Source organism: Thamnophis sirtalis, unplaced genomic scaffold, assembly GCF_051295495.1.
Source record: "Thamnophis sirtalis isolate CommonGarterSnake01/CBP01778 unplaced genomic scaffold, rThaSir2_p1.2 scaffold_5, whole genome shotgun sequence".
Taxonomy (NCBI): domain Eukaryota; kingdom Metazoa; phylum Chordata; class Lepidosauria; order Squamata; family Natricidae; genus Thamnophis; species Thamnophis sirtalis.
The window spans coordinates 14,548,300-14,571,136 of record NW_028261385.1 but is presented as its reverse complement, the minus strand read 5'-3'; the positions used below and the strand labels follow the sequence as shown (position 1 = coordinate 14,571,136).

The 22,837-nt window shown below is 41.9% G+C and overlaps 1 protein-coding gene across 1 annotated transcript in view; it reads right to left on the bottom strand.

Annotated features, from left to right (window-relative positions):
- DCC (DCC netrin 1 receptor) overlaps positions 1–22,837 on the bottom strand; it is a 734,614-nt gene that overhangs the window by 193,451 nt on the left and 518,326 nt on the right. The window contains exons 13-15 of the mRNA XM_087715396.1: positions 16,398–16,539; positions 13,663–13,773; positions 2,082–2,276 (exon numbers count right to left, since the gene is read on the bottom strand). Of these exons, the coding sequence (XP_087571522.1) occupies positions 2,082–2,276; positions 13,663–13,773; positions 16,398–16,539 (448 nt within the window). The remainder of the gene's footprint in view (positions 1–2,081; positions 2,277–13,662; positions 13,774–16,397; positions 16,540–22,837) is intronic.

The window sequence follows — 22,837 nt, the reverse complement described above, 5'->3', positions numbered from 1 at the left end:
AGTAAAGTAAGTAAAGTAAGTAAAGTAAGTAAAGTAAGTAAAGTAAGTAAAGTAAGTAAAGTAAGTAAAGTAAGTAAAGTAAGTAAAGTAAGTAAAGTAAGTAAAGTAAGTAAAGTAAGTAAAGTAAGTAAAGCAAGTAAGCTATTGTAATCACAAGCTATAACATAGGAATGTCGTAACACAGAATAAAATAACAACAATATAGTAACATTATAAAACAGAGTAATGGGGTTAGTATTAGATATGAAAAGGTTACAACAGAATACATAAAGCCACTGCTACAGCTAAGAACTTAAGTTTAAATGAGAGCTGAGGAAAAGTAACAACTTGATGGCTGACAGTGGAAACACATCTCCACAGTATTATCAGTAATAATCTTGGAAAGAGACACAGTAATAATGATGGCAATTCTCTGCTACTCAATTTCAGAATAGGCAAGACACCTCCTCCACAGCATGTGATGACTACTAAGGATAAACTACTATCTGTTGGAAGACATCGGTCAACCCTCAAGCTGATCTGACCAAAGACCGCTTCAGTGTTATCACACTAGAGCTGAGGGATAGGGAGAGGGAATTTGAGATAGAGAGGATTCTGTAGGCAAAACAAAATACTTTCTCTTGGGAACCAAGGACATTCTCACACCTGGGCAGAGGAAGGTGGAGTGATGTCACCTGGCAACCAGACCATGCTGTGATTGGACCATGTGACTGTTTTGAGAAAGTGAAAAATGTTTGCTTTTAAGTAGGTAAAAACCACAGGAGACCTCAGAGTCAGTTTCCACCAGATATGTGACAATATGATGTTTCCAATAAAGCTTTTCTTTGAGGAATCTATCTGCTTTGGAGTTTTGCTTGCTATGGATCTATTACTCGGAACCGTGACATTATCTAGGCTAAAGGAATCCTAAATTTTGCCTGGTAATCTGATTCTGGTGGTGCCTCTGACCAATGAACCACGAACCCCTTATGCTGGGAGGAACTCTGTGTCTGTATAAATTCTAGAACTGAGTTTGTGTGTCTTCAAATCAGTGTTGACGCCTGATGACTGCCTTAAGTAGTAGCTGCAGTTTTCTTGGCAAAAATTCAGAAGTGCGTTGCCAATGCTCGCTTCCTAGAGATGAGAGGCATCGAGTTGGATTCATGCCTAAAGAGGGACTAGAATTCACAGTCTTCTGGTTTCTAGCCCGATGCCTTAATCACTACCCCAAAATGGTTCTCATGTTCTACTCATAGTGCAACTGTATTAATGAAGCCAGAGTATACTGTTTTAGAACTATATTATCTAAGACAACTTTCTACACTGTGTATCTGATGTTTCCAGTTAATCCAAAATCAGTTCTTTCATAGGCATACTTTTGGTATGAATTTCTTAAAAACAGGCATTGTTGTGGCTTGCCAGCTGACAGCATAGCTGGTGGCAGACTCGGACAATGAGGAGGTTGGGGAAGAACTTGGGCCTGCTCTGGGGCCTGGGGAAGGCTTTGATGGATGCTCAGCATTGGACACAGAGACAGAGACAGGGCCATCCGACATCTCCCAGCCACCACAGAGGCAGCTGCCTCTCCAGATGCACGTATGTGCAGAGTTGTTAAGAGAAGAGAACAACTGAGGACAAGGAGCTGACTCGGGAAGCAAGGCACACCTGGACGCTGAATGGCTCCTCCCTGGCTGGGGAATAAATAGAAGGAAAGGGGAGTGGTTGTCGTAGGAGACAACAGTTCGGATTTCTGAAGATTTTGCTCACCGTGTTTCGTGCCACAAAGACTGCTTGGCACAACTTAATTTGCAGCCTTTTGGCTGGGAGCTCAAAGCCTGGCAAATATCGCAAGAAACTGATAAGATCTGTTACTGCAGTTAACTCCTTGAAGGACTATTGCCTGGACTTTTCAGTGTCATTAATTCACAGGAGATAAATAAAAAGGGGTTTTTTGTGACAAGGAGTCTGTTTCTAGATTCTGCTAAGGCTGGGTCAGAACAGGCAGGAGTTGTCTTGCAATCCCCCAGTAGGCTTATGATGTTATGGTTCTAGCTGAAATGGTTCTATGTTAAGCAACCAGAAAAAAAAAAACAGTCACCTACCCAGATGTTCGATGGAATAGTACCGCTGTTTGCTGTCTACCCGCACCGTCTCGGCATAGGGGCTGCCTACCCCATAGCCAATGATGTAGCCACGCACAATGATGTTTGGATTCAATGGTGGGGTCCAGCTCATTACAATGCTGGTTGACAATGGCCTGACGTGAAGAGAGCTTGGCTGATCAGGCACCTGTGATTCTGGAAGTCAAAAGAAAGGATTGTTAGCATTGACATAAAGGCATCTGAAAAACGGGAAGATTTCCCAAGGAGAGAAACAACCTAGAATTAAGGAGAAAGTTCCCAACAGTAACCAGTGGAGTAGCTTTGCCTTCAGATGTTATGGGTGCTCCATCACTGGACGTTTTTAAGAAGCGATGGGACACTCACTTGTCTAAGATGGTATAGGGCAGTGTTGGTGAACCTTTCCGGCACCGAGTGCTGAAATGGGAGTGCTTGTGCTCGTGTGCCGGAAACTGGAAGAGCAGATGCCTGGTGTGCATGTGCATGTCGGGAAAATAATCTTTTGGTATGTGCACCAGCCACCTGGTATTCCAGTTTTTGGCATGCATTCGCTTGGGAAGACCAGCTGGCTGGTGCATATGTGCACACCAGAAACTGGAAGATCATCTTGCCAGCACATGCATGCACACCAGGCAGCTGCTCTTCCGGTTTCTGGTGCTCCTGCATCTGTGAAGACCACCTTGCCCATGTACCAAAACCCAAAAGAGCAACAGCGATGGCTCGTATGCCCGGAGAGATGGCTCTGCATTCCACTTCCGGCATGCACGCCATAGATTCGCCATCACGGGTATAGGGTCTCCTGCTTGAGCAGGGGGATGGACTAGAAGACCTCCAAGGTCCCTTCCAACTCTGCTATTCTTTTATTTTCACAGGCCATAATGTAAAAAAAAGTATTAAGTGTGTTAGTTAAAACACTTGCCAAAAGATCTCTCTAGATAAGGTGCCAAATTGTTTTAATTGCTAAAACTACTGATTATGTGGTAGAGCATTGAAAACTCCACAGTAGAGCATAAAATCAAAGTCCTGGTCCTTTTTTTAATTATTATGTGTGATATGCACAATACACATTAAAGAGATGCAGGGCTTTGATTATCTGGCTACTTTCTTGACTTTTTAAAAACCTTTCTCTTCCATTTAGATGTGCCAGTTTGTCTCTGAACCTTAGTTTTTTAAAGTTAAAATGAAAGTTCACTGCAATATGTAAAAATATGATTGATTGATTGATTTTAATACAGTATTAGGTAAAAATGCTTCTGATTTTCTTTGTAAAGGGGGGGACTTAACATGCAAATTACTTCAGTACTGTACTTCTGAATGATCCGACCTAGCTGAATATTCTTTTCCAATTATAATACCTCACAGAACAAAACATAGCATTTGCTAAATGCAGTCTCCCTCATATTACCATTTATTCCCCCTAAATGGAAAGATTAAAATATAATGAAACCACAATTATTCTCTAAGGGGTGAAAAAGAGAGAGATGACAATAATGAGGGGTTAAGAAGAAATCAATAAGTGTAAGAGAGAGAACAGGTAAAGGATTTACAGACACATCTTTAACAGTGCATAACTACAGCATAGTCAGACATAAACACAAAAAATCCAATCAGCTAGCCATAAGCAAAGTGCTTGTAAAATTCCCTGTTTACTCAGGTCAACCTCCTAAGTGTTAAACCTCCTATGGTTCACTCACAACAGAATTTTTTTAAAAAAATAAATAAATCTGAATATGCATTTACAAAGCATTTGAATGAATTTTATGCCATGAAAGCAGATATTCCTGACCCTCTGGAACGAGCTCCCCGTGGAGATTCGAACCCTCACCACCCTCCAGGCCTTCCGCAAAGCCCTTAAAACCTGGCTGTTCCGACAGGCCTGGGGCTAAAGAGTTTTTGCCCTCCTTCTCGAATGGTATGGTTGTTGTGTGTTTTTAAATTTTGTATTGTTATGTCTTGTCTTTTTTTTATCCCCCTGTCTGTACCCCCTTCCCTGATTGAATTGTGAGCCACCCTGAGTCCCCTTCGGGGAAAAGGGCGGCATATAAATGTAATCAATCAATCAATCAATCAATCAATCAATCAGTGGGTGTTTTTAAATCTCGCAAAATTAAAGCAAAATATTTCCTTGCCAGTTTGCAAAGGTGCCGCTGTATCACAAGCCTCTTCAGAGCAGCCAGAGTGTGTGTGTGTGTCAGGCCAGAAATCCATCTTTTGCATTGGGCCTTCAGGCCTGACACATTTATTGCTGTGGGAAATTGGGGAGGGGGATTATATGGAGCGCGATAGATATAGTGAAAAATAACATTCCTTTCTGAGAGAGTCAAGGACGTTTGGCCCAGCAGCTGGAGGGTGTGACTGGGAGGCATCTCCAGCTGGGACAGTGCCTGATTGGACCATGTGATGGACATGTGGGTGCTAGACAGGGACTTGAACTTTCGTTTGGGTGGGGAAAACCTGAAATCTTTCAGATTAGGGTTTTTCCCAAATGTGCCAATATGACATCTCTAATAAAATGGAACTTTGAGGAAACTCAAGCATCGGAGTCGTTGGGGGTCTTACTTGGAACTCTGTCTGACAGACTGACTCATATCTTTACCGTGACCCGTCAAAACCGCGGTCCACTAAAGCGCGCCCGATCAAAGCGCGTACGTGACATCAGCAGCAGCGCGACAAATAAAATTAAAAATAAATTAAATTAAAATGAAAATAAAATTAAAGCAAGCCGATTCACATAAAGGTAAGGGTTAGGTTTAGGGTTAGGGTTAGGTTAAGGGTTAGGGTTAGGGTTAGGTTAAGGGTTAGCGTTAGGTTTAGCGTTAGGTTAAGGGTTAGGTTTAGGGTTAAGTTTAGGGTTAGGTTAAGGGTTAGGCTTAGGGTTAGGTTTAGGGTTAGGTTTGGGGGGGTTAGGGTAAGGTTTTCACGTTAATTTTAAATTTACCGCTCACAGCATGCCGTTTTCGTCAAGCTGTGATGACATCACATACGCGCTTTCGTCGAGCGCGCTTTAGTCTACCGTGGATTTGTGGTGGAACCATCTTTACAACAGAAAGACATAAGTTGTTAGTGTTCCTCCACTGAATAGGTAGAACTGGGGAAGACAAATAGATATGAAGGAAAATATACATGTCCCAGAATAATGTTGCAGGATCCCATCTGAGTTGATCACCTGGACCAAAGGTTTATTCTTCCGAGTTTTTGGGTTCACATAGAACAGCCCAGTGCATATATTCTGGAAAGAGAGAAGTTCCCTGATGATGGGTGCCAGCATAAGCCTGAAAGCTTGGAAGAATAAACCTTTCATCCTGGTGACTGACTCAGATTGAATCCTGCAACAAATGGATATATAAGGAACTCGCCGATAACCCGGCATTGCCTGGGTATTTATTTCTAGGGGGGAAATGTCCGAACCAAACATCATTTGTAATGTTGGATTTTCTCCCTTATCAGAGGGAGCCCCCTTGTGGAGTACTGTGAAGCCGTTACAATGACAACTCCACTGTGCTGTACAGGAGAAGCTATTTTATGACAGTACAGTAGAAGCCATTTAAAGGCACAACAGGCTGCATCTTAACAGAACATACTCCCCTGAGGACTGTTAGGGGTGTCTTACCCCCACAGTATTTGTTTCCAGAGAGTAAGTCAACTGTGTACCAAGTTTTGTTGAAATTGGTCAAGGCGATTTATATTAGCTACATGAGATGTAGTATCTGGCTAGCAGCCTGGCTACTTAAAAAAAGGGGGTTGGAGTGATTTATGGAAGTTATAGAGATCAATGACTGTTAAGAGTTGATGGCGGTGGGACTGCCTCTGAAGACCATCTGCTGGGAGACAAGTGGACTTCCTTGTGTAGTTGATTTTGTGTGAGATTACACTGATGCATTATATAGGTTGTTCCATCATGGTACTTCTTAGGTTCTTATATCTGCAGGGTATGGTCAAGAAGTAACAGTGCATCTAAAAGATGGATAGGGCTTCAGCTGTATTATCATAGATGCCATCTTGACTTGTGGACATCTCTGAGCCAGTGTTGTATATAAAGTCACAAAGACATTAAAGGTAAAAGAACATGTGAGGTCCTTGGTACACTCTGAACTTGGATGTTTTCTTGCAGATGTCTATGGAGAATCTCAGTCATCCTGCTCATGGTTGTCCCAAAGGTGCTTTTTTTTCAAGAGGCAACTGGACTTCCTGATTTTTCTTTGGAGACATTTCGCTTCTTATCCAAGAAGCTTCTTCAGCTCTGACTGGATGGCGGGGAATGGAAAGATTTATACTCCTTGCAGACAGCTGGTCATTTGCATTCTTTTAGCAGATCGTTAAGGTCACCTGGAGGTTTATTTGTGTCATCAGGGTCACCTGAAGAGTGCAAATGGGTGTGGAGTCTTCTTGGAACTGTTGAAAGGACCATGTGGCAGATTGGAGATAGATAATGCTATATCCTTCCCCCTCTGTTGAGAAAGGGCTATTCAATTTTGACATAGATGGTCTCTTTAACCCCACTTTCAAATGAGTGATCTTTTCTATCCAAAATGTGAACTTTGTTATCTTCAAAAGTGTGGCCTGTGTCTTTTAAATGCAGATGGATTGTTGAATCTAGTCCTGATGTATTTGTTCTCCTATATTCTTACAGATGTTTCATTACCCAACTGGGTAATGTGCTAGAAGAGAGTGGAGTTTGTTCTCTGTTTATATACACCGGCTTAACCAGTGAAATATCAATGCAAAATGTTTAAGCAAACTCAGACAAAAAGGCCTATGAAAGATTCCCACCATAAACACTGAAATTAAAAAAGCATTTTTTTTTAAAAAAATGATGAGACAAACATTTGTCAGTGTTGCTGACCTTGATTGCTTTCTCTATGCCTTTAATACATTTTTATGGGATCTGTGATGAATTTTGGCAAAGTTTCCAATAAAAAGTTCAACTCACTCTCAAAGTTTGATTAGAATGGAAGAAGACTAAAATTAAGTTATAGCAGCGTTAACAAAATTTTAATAAAGCACCCTTTTCAGGTGAATTTATTTTTGAGCTATGCTTGGCTAAAAAATGCTTACATAATTAGAAATAGATTGGAATATATCACACATTAAAAGACAGCATGTCCCGAGAACACAGGGCTTATGTAATTTGTTGTTTACAATTGCATAAAAATATTTCAAATTGTTTGCTATTTATTTTTGTGATAATTATTAAATGCCGTTTTAAATCAGCTTTATGAAAGTTACTGTATTCACTTGGGTGTTGAGGCAAGATTCTTATAAATGCAACTATTTTTATAAATGTAAGAAGTAAGAATTACAAAGAGACGGAGAGAGAGAGGAAAGGCTGATGAAAGAGAAAGTTTGGTGTTGAAAGTTGTTAACTGTCACGTAGTTCATTAATAATTATAACTGATGACTTGATGAAGAGCTAGGAAAAAAATGGTTCCAGAAATAGATCTTAAATATCAAACTGGTTTCAATATGTGATGTGCTGATAATGTAAAAATAATAAATTTCCATAGGCAGGCCATTCCAAATTCTATACTGAGAAAAACTAGTTTTGAAACCTGCCTATACAGTATTATGCAAAGCACTGCATTCATCTTTATGCCTAATTTATCTTGTCAATATTTGCACAATTTTCTGGCCTTGAGAAGAAAAAAACAACAGAAAAAAACATTTTCTTCAGCTCTGGAAACTCTTCGGAACGTCTTAGAATTCATAGGCATTATTAATCCATCTGTGCACAGCATATAACTGGCCCTAGGAACATGGTCTCTAAAGCTGAAGACTGAATTTGCAAGAAGATGAATCGGTTTCATGGAATCAATAGCAATAGCAATAACAGTTAGACTTATATACCGCTTCATAGGGCTTTCAGCCCTCTCTAAGCGGTTTACAGAGTCAGCATATTGCCCCCACAGTCTGGGTCCTCATTTTACCCACCTCAGAAGGATGGAAGGCTGAGTCAACCTTGAGCCGGTGAGAACTGCAGCTTAGCAGTCAGCTGAAGTGGCTGCAGTACTGCACTCTAACCACTGTGCCACCTCGGCTCCTTAATCATCTTCTAAGGCAGTGTTTATCAACCTTGGCAACTTTAAAGATGTGTGGACTTCAAATCCCAGAATTCCTCAGGCAGCATGGAATTCTGGGAGTTGAAGGCCACATACCTTAAAAGTGGGTTTGGGTTGAGAAACACTATTTTAAGCATTCTGTACTCTCTACTCCTAGTTTGGAGTGGTCAGTTAGAAGACAAGACTTAGAGACAGAGCTGTTGGGATATATTGGGTTAAAGGAAAATCAGGGAAGCAATCATAAAGAGTGGAAATAGAAGGAAAAAAATGACCCAGGGGAAAATAGTATTTTAGCAAAGAAAAAGTCAGAAGGATTTCAAGAGGGGTTCAAGGATGAGATGAATTCAACTTCAGGAGAGTATGAATTGGCTGCATCATTATGAATGAAGGCGAATATAGGTGTCTAATATATCATGTTGCAGGATCCAATCTGGGTCAGTCACTGGGACCAGAGGATTTGTCTTCCCAGTTTTTGCACTTGTGCTTCCTTGAAGTTCCCTGAGGATGGGCTCCAGCATGAGTCCAAAAGTTTGGAAGACAAAACCTCTGGTCCTGGTGATGGACCCAGATTGGATCCTTGCTGGATAATGTTGAGGAGGAAACAGGAGAAAATGCCATGTCTACCTAGTAGAATTCCTGATTTGTTTTTATCCAGGTAAAACTCTGGATAAAGAGCCGAGGTGGCGCAGTGGTTAAATGCAGCACTGCAGGCTACTTCAGCTGACTGCAGTTCTGCAGTTCGGCTGTTCAAATCTCACCGGCTCAGGGTTGACTCAGCCTTCCATCCTTCCGAGGTGGGTACAATGAGGACCCAGATTGTGGGGGTGATATGCTGACTCTGTAAACCACTTAGAGAGGGCTGAAAGCCCTATGAAGCGGTATATAAGTCTAACTGCTATTGCTATTGCTATTCTTAGGTTTTTAAGCAGATATTTGCAGATAGCTGAGATTTTAAAAAAAGTTAACGGAAAGAAGTACTTTTTTCTCCCTGACAAATGATACACATATATGGCAATAGGTTTTTCTCTCTCTCCTGAGTAAAGGAAGAACTGATGAAATATACTAGGATTTTCCTCCCTCAAAATACAATAGAATCAGTGGTAGTATTCAGCCGGTTCAGCCTGGTATGGGCGACACCAGTAGTGATGACCTGCGGGTGGGCCGGCCCACCCACCCCAGCATTATGTCATCCTATTTAGCCACGTTTTATAAGCCACACACATGCGTGCAAGATGCATGTGTGAGCAAAGCGCAAGCATGAGAGTCTGCACACATGCACAGAAGGCGCATGCTCTCATGAAGCGAGCATCTGCATGCATGCGCTCACAGTTTTGGTGTCCAGCAAACTGGTGGTTAAATAGAATGCCACCGAAAATGCTTCCCCCATCCATGTGACAAGAAGTCTTATTCTTCCTGTTCTCTTCCACATAATAAGTACAGCAGGAAAACAAATTCTGTAAAGGTCATTGTTTTTCACTCTAAAAATATGATTGTTTCTTTAATTCAAACTGCGGGATGATATGTAGCATCAGCGAGCATCTTCGGCTAATTTTGCAGAAGCCAAGCAGGGTCTGATGTAGTTAATGGAGAACATTTCAAGAAGTCAGACAAAAATCTTTTTGTTTAAAGAAAATGAAACATGGGATTTTATTTCAAAATGGATATTTAAAATCTTTCCAACTGTTGGAAAGACTGTTTGGCTTCCCAGGGAATCTTGGATAGCTTGCATTGTTTAGTTTTCTAATTGCTTTAGCAAAGCACATCTATCCATAGGGAGTTAAGAAAAATATTTAAAAGATGCTATTTGTTTTCATGTTGGTGCAAATGCCAATAAGGCAGCATTGGTGAGAAAACCATTACAGCAAAAATGGGAAACAGGGCCTGCCCTAACCAATCTCTTCCTCAGCTGGCTTTTCCTTCCTGTGCTAGAATTTACCAGATCTGTTTCTCTACGGGGATGTTCCTTAAAGAAATCCTCTCAAACAGGGATAGGCCAAAGCCAGTTCCAGATTTAATAGGAGGTCTCTGGCTGATCCGCAGTAGACTGTTAAATTACAAAGATGCGCAAAACGGTGCGTGGATCACGGAAGCGCACAAAACAAGTCTCCTTAGATTTGAAACCATTCTCCTGAAATGAATAAATATTGGGGTTATCAGTCATGGATTTGTGATCCATTCAGTTCAGGCATTCATTCTGAGCCCTCAGGAGGATTCTCTGCTCTCAAGAATTCAGCCGATCGCACCAATTTTAATATTTCGACTGAGCAAAGAGGCTCTATAGTTGTCTGACAAATCAAATGCCCTGCCGGTTTCAGCTGGTCAAGGAAAGATTTGCCCATTTTGTACTTCCAGTTGTGTTAGGATTCAGGCTCTCAGAATTTCTACCGATTTGCTCATTTCTAGAGAGCCGTGATGGCGAACCTATGGCACGCATGTCACAGCTGGTACACAGAGTCCTCCCTGCGGGCACGCAAATCGTCACACCAGCTCAGCTCCACTGCGCTTGTATGCACGCTGGCCAGCTGATTTTTGGGTCTCTGGGGGTGCATGCAGGGGGGTGCCATGTGCACATGCGTGGGAGGGCGAGGGAAGCATGGGGGGTGCACTGCCGGTGGCCCATTTTTGGTCCCAGGAGGCTGCAGGAAGGCCTACTAGGCCCAATACAGGGTGCAGGAGGCCACAAGTGCATGTAGGGGGGCAGGGAAGGATGAGGGGGTTGCACACACATGCACAGCGGTGAGGGGAAGCACGGGGGGTGATGCACCTCCCCGTGGCCCATTTTTTGTCCCAGGAGGCTGCACAGAGGCCTACTAGGCCCGAGACAGGAGACGGGGGTTTCGCACTCACATGCATGGCATGGGGGGGGAGACGGGTGAGCTGAGGGAGGCAGCGCATGCACACACTTTCAGCACACGATGACAAACAGGTTATCCATGACGGCTATAGAGAATAAGCTGGAGGTCAGAATGACTGGGGGAATTCTTGGAGGTTAAAATGCTAACACATGGACAGGATCGGGCTACTATAGAGCTTAAGAAGAAAAGACAGGACTAAGATTGAACGTGGCTAGAATAAATGTGAACTGAATGTAAAAGCGAGAGACCAGTACAAAAGAAATATCTCGAGATACTTTCGTCATGTAAAGCATGGGAATAAGGCTTAAAAAAGCTCAGAAGAGGAACGAAATGAAAAAAAAAATGTAGTTGGGTAGAGTTAAGGAGATCTTCAAAATGGAAAGAAGTGAGATACTTGAAGACTAAAAGGCAAGGCATTAAAAGATGTAGAGACATAGTTAAAGCAAGAATGGTTTGGAAGGACAGATATAGAAAGGTAACTAGTGTTGATGCAAATGAGATTTAGGGATATATCTTTTTCTTGCTTCATGGTTCCTTTTAACTTTTCTGTGCTTTGGATAATAATGTTTGCCCTCAAAGCAAGAGCGTTAGGGACAGGTCAGTATGATATAATCCCATGCTCCCGTGCAGGAATCTAAATTACCACATTCCATAACAATGGATGTATCTGATCTCTACTCAATCAGTTCCAATGTATTCAAAGATACTACTGTTTTTTCCCCCTGCATTCAACTGAAATCTACAGTACTTTTCTGTAATTAAAACCATTATTCTTGGACCTGCCCTTTGGGAAAACAGAGAGCAAGTCTTAGCGTTCATTTGTAAAAAAAACAAAAAACAACGCTCTCTTTGGATATTTAAAAAGTATTGCCATGTTTCTTTTGCTTGATTCTTCCCTCCCTCCTCCCCAATGTTAAATATATCTAACTTCTTCTCCTAGGACTTCGTTTCTAGTCCCCTGAGCACTTCATTATCCTCCTTGGCACCTATCCCAGTTTCTCCGAGGTCCTTTTTTTAAAACTGAGGTGCCCGTAATTGGAAAACTAATCATATGGCTTTCCAAGCTTTAGCAACAGAACAAATACAGCTCTGCTTCATTTGTGGATTGGATCAGAGTGGGTTTCCATACCCTGGCAAGGTTGACTCTTTCAACAAAAGGCTAAAAAGTAACTTTTTAGGTTTCAACTTACAGATACAGATTAAGAGAGTTGGAAGAGTCCTTGTAGGTCATCTAGTCCAACTCCCCACCCAAGCAGAAGACCATACACCATTTCTGACAAATGGCAGTCTAATCTCTTCTTGAAAGCTTCCAAGGATGAAGCTCTCAGAGCGTCCAAAGGCAACTTCTGTTCCATTGGTTGATTGTTTCTCACTGTCAGAAAATGTCTCCTGATTTCTCAGTTGACTCTCTCTTTGATCAGTTTCCATCCATTATTCCCTGTCCGGCCTTCGGGTGCCTTGGAAAATAGCTTGACCCCCCTCCTCTCTGTGGTAGCGCCTCAAGTCCCTGGAAATTGAAAGCACCTCCTGGGAAACCCTGGCACAAGATCGATCAACATGGCGCACGCTGATCCACCAAGGCTGCCAGACATCTAAAGAACAACCACAGCACAAGAGAAGCGAGCACTCCACAAAGCCAGAACTGCAAATGATGCAACAATGGTGTCCACGCCTGTCTGCTCAACATGTGGCAGAACATTTCATGCCCGCATAGGTACCAGCCGCCAGCGGATACATCATGGCCAGTCCATAACCTGTTAGATGTCAAGGAGCTCTTCAAACATGATGGACAAACATCAGTGCCTCAAATATTGGAACATTGCTCTCTTGTCTCCCTAATCCTTCTCTTCACTTAGACTAGCCATGCCCAGTTCCTGCAACTATTCATTATATGTTTTAGCTTCCAGTCCCCTCATCATCTTGGTTGCTCTTCTCTGTACTCTTTCTAGAGTCTCCACATCTTCTTTATAGTGCGGTGACCAAAACTCGATGCTTGTACCAAATGCTTTTGGAGAAACAATGGGAGATGTCTCCTGATGTCATGAGCTTCTGGAAAGCTTTCTTCTTCTTTTTCTAGAACAAAGAGATCTTGATTTCCTCCAGCAAATCCATACATGCATTCAATTGAAGCCTTACACTTATGACTTGTGGCTGAAGTATTTCAGAATCTGGACAGCTTTGCCTTCCGGCTTGATGAATTCCAATAGATTTTAGACCTTCCACAGAGTAAAACAGCTCTTTAGCTATCTCCTGCGGTACCCACAGCATGGAAAATATTGAAGTTGAAGGCTGCAGTGAAAACTACCCTTGCTCTGAGCATCCATCCGATTGTTACATTTTGGCAAAAGACATGGTAGCAACAGCTGGCCCAGAAGTTAAAATTAGACAGATGCTTAGAAACACCTTGTGAAAATAATGGAAGAGAACAGAACTGTCTTTTTTGCTCATATGTGCTTCACTTGCCCATACAGAGGAACAAATTTAGCAGCATGCAATCAATGAAAACACTTCTGCTGGAGAAAATACTCAGGCATCAACTCCAGTGGCTTGGACATTGGATCATCCTAACCTCCACAGCAGTTTACCCGAAAGGCAAGGCAAATATCTGAGCACAAAAACAGGCATAACAGCTGTGAAAATAAGTACAATTACCATCAAGATCACTCTCTGGAGTTTCTGTTGTATACCACTCCGAAGAAGGTCCCGTTCCATTGGCTGTCATAGCTGCAACCTGAAAACTATACTGGCTTCCTTTGTCCAGGCCTAGAAATCAGACAGAAAATATCCAGTTAATGCTGCTTGCATTCTACAAGTCACATTAAACATGACCATTTCTAGCAAAGCAGTATGACTCCAAACCTAGATCTCCCCTCCCCATGTAAATATATCTATGTGTGCATGCATCAACAGGATGAAGGTTTCTTCACTGCAAGTTATACACTGTGATCTGTCCCACCGGCCCAGTGTAGGCAGATTGGTAGATTGGGTTTTAATTTTTTTACTTTGCAGTCTATTACTTAAAGAAAGAGACTGGTTCAAGTTGACTTAGTGTTGTGGCCCACCCGAGGCCAGCAGAGCTGGCAGCAGAGTAGGACAGTGAGGAAGTTGGGGAGGAACATGGGCCAGTCCTGGGGGCTGAGGGAAGCTAAGATGTGGGCTCTGCATCGGAGGCAGAGAGGGAGTTAGACAGCAGTTAGGCTGAGGAACAGCTGGAGGCTGTCCCCAGTGTGTATATGCGCAGAGCTGCCAGAAGACAAGACCAATTAAGAAAGCAGGGTGAACTTAAAAGTAAAGCCACACCTTGGAGGTGATTGGCCCCTCTCATAGGAAACAAAAGTTGAGCGAACAGGGAGTGGGTAACAATTTGTTCCTTCGGTAGGTCATGGTTGCCTTTTGAAAAAGCCTCTCTGGGACAACCATGACCTGGATGACTGAGAGCCTGAATAAACATACCACAAGCTAAGCTCCCATCTTGAATTTTAATGAGGCATTCAATCCAGTTTGAATCCCGGAGCATCCACTTTGTTCTGACAACTGTTACATTCCAACACCGGAGTGCCTTGAACTTATTCTGTACCAGATTTCTCTTCCCTTTGACAACGTTACATGTTTATCATTTCACGCATCTTATACCATCCATGAAGCATAACAATAAGCGGGCACGTTTAATTGCAGAGATCCCCTGAGGAAGGATGTTTGAAACTCGAAAGAGCCAAATCCACCTTTAAAAATTCTAGCTGATGCTGGATGTAACTATAAAATCAACAATAGTGATTTAAAGTCATTGTTGCAATTCTGAATTACTTGGGTATTGCAGCTGTCCTCATTAGTGGGCAAAAACACCTGCCTTTACTAGCAGATGCTCTTAAGGAAACATAAAATCTTGCTGCTTGAATATTTAAATAATCTCTTTAAAAGCTGCAAGACTCCCAGTTCCTTTGGAAAATACTGTAATATGGAAGCAAAACCGTGACAAGGAGGCTTGCTTTTGGTTATATTCCATTCAGTCTGTAGTATATAACAGCCTTTCTTGAAATTGATTTACACTATCTACATGGTTTATTTGTTTGCTCGCTTATTTGTTTAGTTATTTGTTTAGTTATTTATTCCACTTTTATTATTTTCATAAATAAATCAAGATGGTGAACACACCCAATACTCTTTTCTCTTCCTAGTTTCTCCACAATAACAATCCTGGGAGATGGGTTAGACTGGGAGAGCGGGGAGAGGGAGGGAGGGAAGGAGAGTGAGAGGAGGGAGAGAGAGAGAGAGAGAAGGAAGGAGGGAGAGGGGGGGAGAGAAGAAGGTGGGTGGGAGGGAGGGAGGGAGATGTAAGGAGGGGGGGAAGAGAGAAGGAGGGTGGGAGGGGGAGGCAGAGATAGAGAAGAAGGTGAGAGGAAGGAGGAGAGAGAGATGGGAGGAGGGGGGAGTGAGAAGGAGAAGGAGGGAGGGAGAGAGAGACAGGGATGGTGGGAGGGGGAGAGAGTGAGAGAGCGAGAGAGAAGAAGAGAGGGGGAAGGTGGGAGGGAGAGAGAGACAGAGAGAGAGATGGAGGGAAGGGAGAGAGAGAGGGAGAGAGAGGGAGAGGGAGGGGGAGGGAGGGAGACTGGCCAGTCACTCAGCTTGGTTTGTGCCTATGGTGGAACTAGAACTCACCGTCTCCTGGTGATTGGTCCAAGCCTAACCAGCTGACTTTCATGCCTAAGGCAGGGCTGCTCACAGTCTTGTGGTGCGTTAATCGCTAGACCAAACTAGTCTATCAACAGTAGTTTCATATCTTTATATGGACACTGAAAGGGATTCAGCCTGCCGCTGAATTTATTTGGGCTAGCTGAGAAATGAAAAGAAGTTGACATTTCTGACCAGAAATGGACGTGTTATGACTGAACAGCTCTGAAAATATACCTCGGCTTAAAAGTTGCCTCCAAGTATGCACGTCTTAAAGAACATTTCTGAGCAAGGGGGAAAAAAGGTCAGTGTGAAACTTCAAATACCCTATGAAGAGTCCCTCTACACTCCCCTATCAAAACAACATTTTGTTTGCTTGAAAATAATGACCGCAATGCTTTGTTTTGGGGCGACAGGCTTGGCGTTTGCTTTGGAGCAGTCGTTTGTAGAACCTAATTTCAGATAAAACCTGCAAGACAGCCTGGGGCATTGTATTGCAAACTCATTAAGGCATGGAATATAGGGAGGTACAAACAGGTGATAAAACCATTAAACAGGAAACAAAATAAAAAAAGGCACGAAGGCTGTTGTTGTACAGTCCAATAAATGTCAGCTGAATGCAAGGCAACCAACGCTCGCTTGAAGTAAAAGCTCATTTTATTCCCCTAGTATTTCATTCCTCCTCCGTTTTATAAGGCTAACGCCATGTAAATACTCACCTGTAAACAGATACCAGAGGTTATTTGGTTCCAGTGTTTCTACCTCACCCCTGCGAGCTGTCTTTCTGTGCCGTATTTTATAGCCGGTGATAAATCCATTTTGCATGCTGGACGGTGGAGGTAACCAACTCACTTTGATGCTCTGTAAAGCAAAGACATTAAACTGGATGTTGCCGTATTAATTTTCTGATTCCCTAAGAACGTAAACATGCCGGCCTACTCAAAAGCCTTGCTAAATTCATGTCCCATTGATTTGAAAGGGGTAAATCTAGAAATAATTCCTTTTGCATGTTAGACCTGCTAATAAGAGTGTACAAATTGCTTGACTTGATTAGGTAAAGATTGTGTTACCCAAATGATCACTAGAGGGCAGCAAGGAATTAGAGGTTGTGTGTTCTCTGCTGCCCTCTAGAGGTTACCCATCTACAATTGGATAACATTTGGTTTCTTGCAGTGGCCAATCTGAAGTCCCTATAGGATTTAAAAGCAGGAGAAAAAGAAAAAGAGAAAAAGTAAATGATCTTTTCCTGCCATTGTTCACTTGCAATGGTATTTGAAGATATGCTGCTCTCAACTTGGAGGTCACATTGAATCTTAAAGATCAGAGACATATCTTTTATGAATTGAGTTGCAGATAGTCCTCAACTTAGAATATTCACTAGCCCAGCATTGCCCGTGTATTTATTTATAGGGAGAAAATGTCCGGACCAAATGTAATTTCTAATGTTGGATTTATCCCCTTACCAGAGGGAGCCCCCTTGTGGAGTACTTTGAAACCATTACCATGGCAACTCCACTGTGCTGTACAGTAGAAGCCATTTAAAGGCACAACAGGCTGCATCTTAACAGAACACACACCCCAAGGGATGTTAGGGGTGTCTTACCCCCACAGTATTTTTCTCCAGAGAGTAAGTTGTCTGTGTACCAAGTTTACTTGTCATTGTTCAGCGCGTTCCAGTGTTATGCTGGAACACACACACACACACACACACACACACACACACACACACACGTATATATAGATTTAGCAATTGCTTGAAGTTACAGTGGCACTGAAAAATGTGGAATTCACACTTCTGACCATAGCAGCGTCCCCATGGTAACAATTTTTCGCACTTGGCAACCAGCAAGCATTTATGACTGCACAATTCACTTAACATCTTCAGTGATTCACTTAACAGCCATGCCAAACAAGCTTATAAAATTGGGCGTGAACTCAACAATTGCCTTGCTTAACAACAGAAATTCTGGTTCCAGTTGTGATTATGAGTCGAAAACTACCTGTAGTAGCTATCACCATATCCTGTGATGATGAATTGTACAAGGGCAGTACATGTCCATAAAATATTCCTTCGTGCATACAGGCAATCTTATTTCAATATGCCAAGCGATCATTTTTCTGCAGGAAACTCTTCCATTTCAGAACACACCATAATGGTGTTGAACCGTTCTCTCTTACTGCCCCTTATGTTGAAATGATTGCATACCCAACCCAACAGCTGTGTCCAGAAAACATATTTTACCAGGTCAGTTAAAGATCTGGCAGCTAGTGGAATGGTGCAGTGGCCTAGAGGTGGATCTCTCGCCTCAGAAATAGGAGGCTGTGGGTTCGATCCTTGGTAAAGGCAGATATTTCTCTCTTTCTGGGCACACTGAGAATATATCTGCTGAACAAAACTCCACATTGGTGACAGGAATGGCATCTGGCCATTAATACACTCTGCTAGTGCCATTCAGTTTCCCTGACTCCACCCCTCCAGGGATTATGGGGATTGTTAAATGAAGATGAGTTAAAGATCTAGCAACTACACTGATGATATGTAAAGCTTTCTTATTTTCTTGTTCAGCATTTATTTATTTATGCCAAGGATGTATGCAAAGGCATTCCTAGACCCTACTTTCAGTAGGATAGGCTGAGGAAGAAGCTCTGCTCTTTATTCCTTTCTGCTTTTCCCTTTACACCAAAGAAAAAACCTTCAATGTGCCCACTCATTCATTAAAGTAAATGACTATACTGTGGCTCCAAACTGAAGAGCAGCCACTGCCAATAAAGCAGAGGATAATATAAAGAAAGTAGATAGATGTTATTATTCTGCTGTAGGAAATTTCAATTCTTTTATTTTCTGCGGCATTACAACTCCTGGGAGCACCATGAATGCAAAGGGGAGGCTCATAAAATGTCTTAATTGAGTAAAACAACAGAGGGGGGGATTGGAAAAAGTAAAAGAAAGGAACAGCTGAAGGCATTATTTTGTTTGCAAGCAAAGAGACATGAAAATAACCTGAAAGGTCAGCATAAAACAATCAAAATAGTTACTTTGCCAACTGTATTATTGTACTGTATGTGAAAACACTTTTACTTAAAGTGAGTCATGGTCAAACACAAATCACTCATGTCAACCCAGAACTGATCATCAGGTTCTTCCTGAATGTGGGTTTCATGCTATTTCAGAAAAGTGCTAAACCCATCACAAAAAGCAGCATGAGCAACAAACGACACACAGAAAGAGCTGAGCTATGAGCCAGGTCTGAGGAAGGATGCTCCCTTCTGCCTCTAGCCCTGTGATGGCGAACCTATGGCACGCGTGCCCGAAGTGAGAGTTGTGTTGAAGAACACACAAACCAGCATACAGAGACACTGCAGTTTAAATAGGCTTTTACTTACACTGAACATACTCGCACGGGGAACTTACCTAACACCCTTGCTCTCCCCACGCTCCCCGCCCACAGACCCATGTGACCCCCCCGCGCCCTGTTTTGGGGCTAGTAGGCCTCCCTGCAGCCTCCTGGGAACAAAAATAGGCTGCAGAGGTGGTGGGCCACACCCGCATGCTCCCCCCACTCCTGCACATGTGCACGTGACCCCCCCGGCATATGCACACATGTCTCCCGAATGCACCCCTCCCCCCTGCACATGTGCAACAGAGACCTGAAAATCATGTGGTTGGCAGGAGGCACCTGCGCAAAGGCAGTGGAGCTGAACTGGGATGATGGCTCACATGCCCACAGAGAGGGCTCTGGTTGCCACCTATGCCACATGTGCCATAGGTTTGCCATAATGGTTGTAGGTTTTGGTCTTCGTGTTTAAACCCTTCCCCTCCAAAAGAGCCATGTACATTACTTCAGTACTGCAACACAGATATCTCTTTTTCCCTAACCTTGCCTTTTCTAACTGAGAGCTGGTTCTACTTTTCAGATATCGAACAGCAGGGAGAATCTGTATATTCCTTCATGCAGATTTTGCCAACATCTGGAAGACTAGAGAATATTTTATCCCTACATTAGAACAAACAACTTCTTTGCCTGCCTTCAGATGCACATGCATAGGTGTATTCTTAGTATGTACAGTTTTGTCTTTGGAAATTCACTTAAAGCATAGCACCTACAGATATGAAAATTAAACTACTTGGCTTTCACTTCAGCGATGCTAAATACATTTAGGCAAAGAAAAAGATAACTGTGCTTTAGGAAGATGTAATTTTAAAGGAAAATAATAAAACAAGCACCTGCAGATAGGCAGATGTCTGGCCTACGACCGTCTCTCTAGAAAATATTTTCAAAAAATATATGCAAAGAAAGAATGAAGAGCTATGGGGCTGTGCAGTGTTTTGGGTGTAGAATTAAAAAGGGGGCTTTGAAGACTCCATCTAGCATGTGTAGCAACTCCTTAAATGTCAGTTATCTTTTCATTGGATTATGTTGAAGCTGTAATTTTAAGCAAAGACGCAGTTAATTTTAGGATTTGCCAATATGTTCCAAATATTTGAAGCTTCGTTGTTGTAACGAGCTATATGCCATGGATGGATTATAGAATAGTTGCATTTTGAGGCTTCCACGGAAATTATTAGTCTGAAATTATAAATGAGTGGCGGAACCTAGATGTTTGCTGCCAAAATCTAGCCACAATTGAATTTCTGGAGCTCCTACTTTTAATGCCTTCACGGTGATACTCTCTGGCACCAAGGAAAATTGTGTTTACATCAAGATCACCAATTAAACACGGTTTTAATAGCATTTCTCAATGACTGCCCGAAATTAGCTATGTAAGGTCCAGCTATTCCTTTCAAAACAAAGCTGGAAATCCAGCCAATTAATAGCGGCAGATGTTGACAATTCTTTTGTAAAATATCCACATTTAATGCAGAAGGGACTTTATTAATCCAAAGATAAATCTAAAGCGTTGCTATACAAGAAGGTTTATAATATACAGGATGAAATTCAATTTCTGCAAGTGTATGTCGAAATCCTTTTATATGCCATCTTAAATGCATTTTGTGCTGTATGATATAAAATGCCCATATGGATTAACAGACTGCTTTTATCCATTCTGAAAATAGGTTTGTTAAATGTGAGCTTTGTAGCCAAGATCGGAAAGAAAGCTTCAGGCATGTAACGGTTATATGAAAATGCAGATGCAAAGACGTAGTTTTAAAATGTACTTTATAAACCCAAGAGCAAACCTATAAAATGTTTTGAAAACAATACTATTTCGAGAGGTTAAGAAGCATCCTAGCAGTGCATGGTTTAAATGTGATCATATACAACAGGTTGAAAAGGAAGATTTTATTTAGTAGTGCAAATCCACCAAAATCAATATATGCCTCAGTTCTGCAATAGTTCTGCAGCTATGAGTTCAATCAAAGTGATCAGGTTTGGATATATCAACGCACAAAAAGAGATATGTATGTTATTTCGGGGTCCACAATGTAATTTAGCCATGTACTCCAATTCTTTCACCAGAATATCTCACAATTGACAAAAACAAATAAATACTTATTTTCACATTTATCTGCTTCATAGACTTTGCTCCGCATAACTGTGTTATCTTAACTGTGTCATATCACTGATTGTGATATCATATATACAGATATATTAGAGATATTTTGTTTGTCTGTTTAGAAATTCTTGAGTTCCAAATCTCATGCAGAGGGGTCAACTTATTTTCCAAACCACCAGAAGCCAAGACAAGAAACAATGGACAAAAATTACTCAAGGAAAGAAGCAACCTGTAAGTAAGAGGGAAGCTTCCTAACAGTGAGGACAATTAACCAGTAGAATCCCTTGTCTTCAGAAGTTGTGAGTGCTCCATCACTGGAGGCTTTAAAAAAGAGATTGGACATTCATTTCTCTGAAATGGTATAGGGTCTTCTGCTTGAGCAGGGGGATGGACTAGAAGACCTCCAAAGTCCCTTCCAACTTTATTCCGATTCTGATTCAGGACAAGAATCTACAACGTGGATGAAACATTCCAAAACTGATTAGTCTCTCCTTATGTAGTCAGTCTTTATGCTGAATACATATTGAGGGAAATGGCATTGGAAGAAAATAATCAGGGTTTAAAAATTGGAAAAAGAAACATCTATAATCTGTGCTATGCTGATAACATTATTTTGATAGATGAAAATGCCATGGAGCTCTGCCAGCGTTGGTGATGAAAGCCAAGAACCACAGGGAGAAAAGAATGGGACTGCAATTAAATATAAAGGTAAAGGTAATATCACCTCTGACTGGTGCCACCCCCATCTATTCTCTGTCTCCCGAGTTCCAGCTGATCGGGAAGGAATGGGGATTTTGCAGTAACATTCCCCTGGAGTAGGAAGGGAATAGACATTATACAGTATCCTTCCCCTGCCACGCCCGCCAAGCCATGCCCATAGAACCGGTAGTAGAAATTTTTGAATCTCACCACTGATAAAAGCCACCCTGGTAATGTTAACTTTGCAGTGTTGATAGTTTTCCGTCTATTTTTTCAGCCTATTTTTATGTTTAGCTATTGCACACTTTTAATTTTGTTTTGTTTTGTTTTTTAAAGTGCATTTCTCTTTGTAGAGGGAAAGGTGTTTAAGATGGACCAACCTTAAGGGCATTCTTAGAGCTGGTCCATTTCAATCATTCGTTATCTTGAAAGGAGGCTTAAATGAGCCAATCCTTCAGTCAATAAAAAAAGGACTGCCTCAGCTTTGTGGAGCTCACTTTTCTTTCCCTAATGGAGAAGTTGATGGATTTTCGTTCCCTTTTTATTGTTTTGACCAGTGAGCAGCTTTTGTGCAGCTGGCATAACTGGAAAGAGATTTATTTCACCAGGAAATGGAGCATCCTGAGGAGAAATGAGCAGAACATGATGTAGTGACACCCTACCAGGAATGAGCCTTCAAAGAGGAAAAAATCTATCCTCAGAAATGTCTATTATAGCAGCTGTGAATGTTCTGCAGATACCAACTATTGAGAGATCACTGTGAGTACAATACACAACATTCATTCAGATTGCTCGGTTTGCAAAAGGGCTGGGGAGACTTCAGATAACGCTTCGCAGGAAACCAGACAAATGTTTATGCTTGTTAGATCTCCCAGTCATCATCTTCTTCCTCCTGTCTGGATTGATTCATCAAACTGAACCCACAAAGGAGGATTTATCATTTAAAGCGGCTGGATTTACAGAA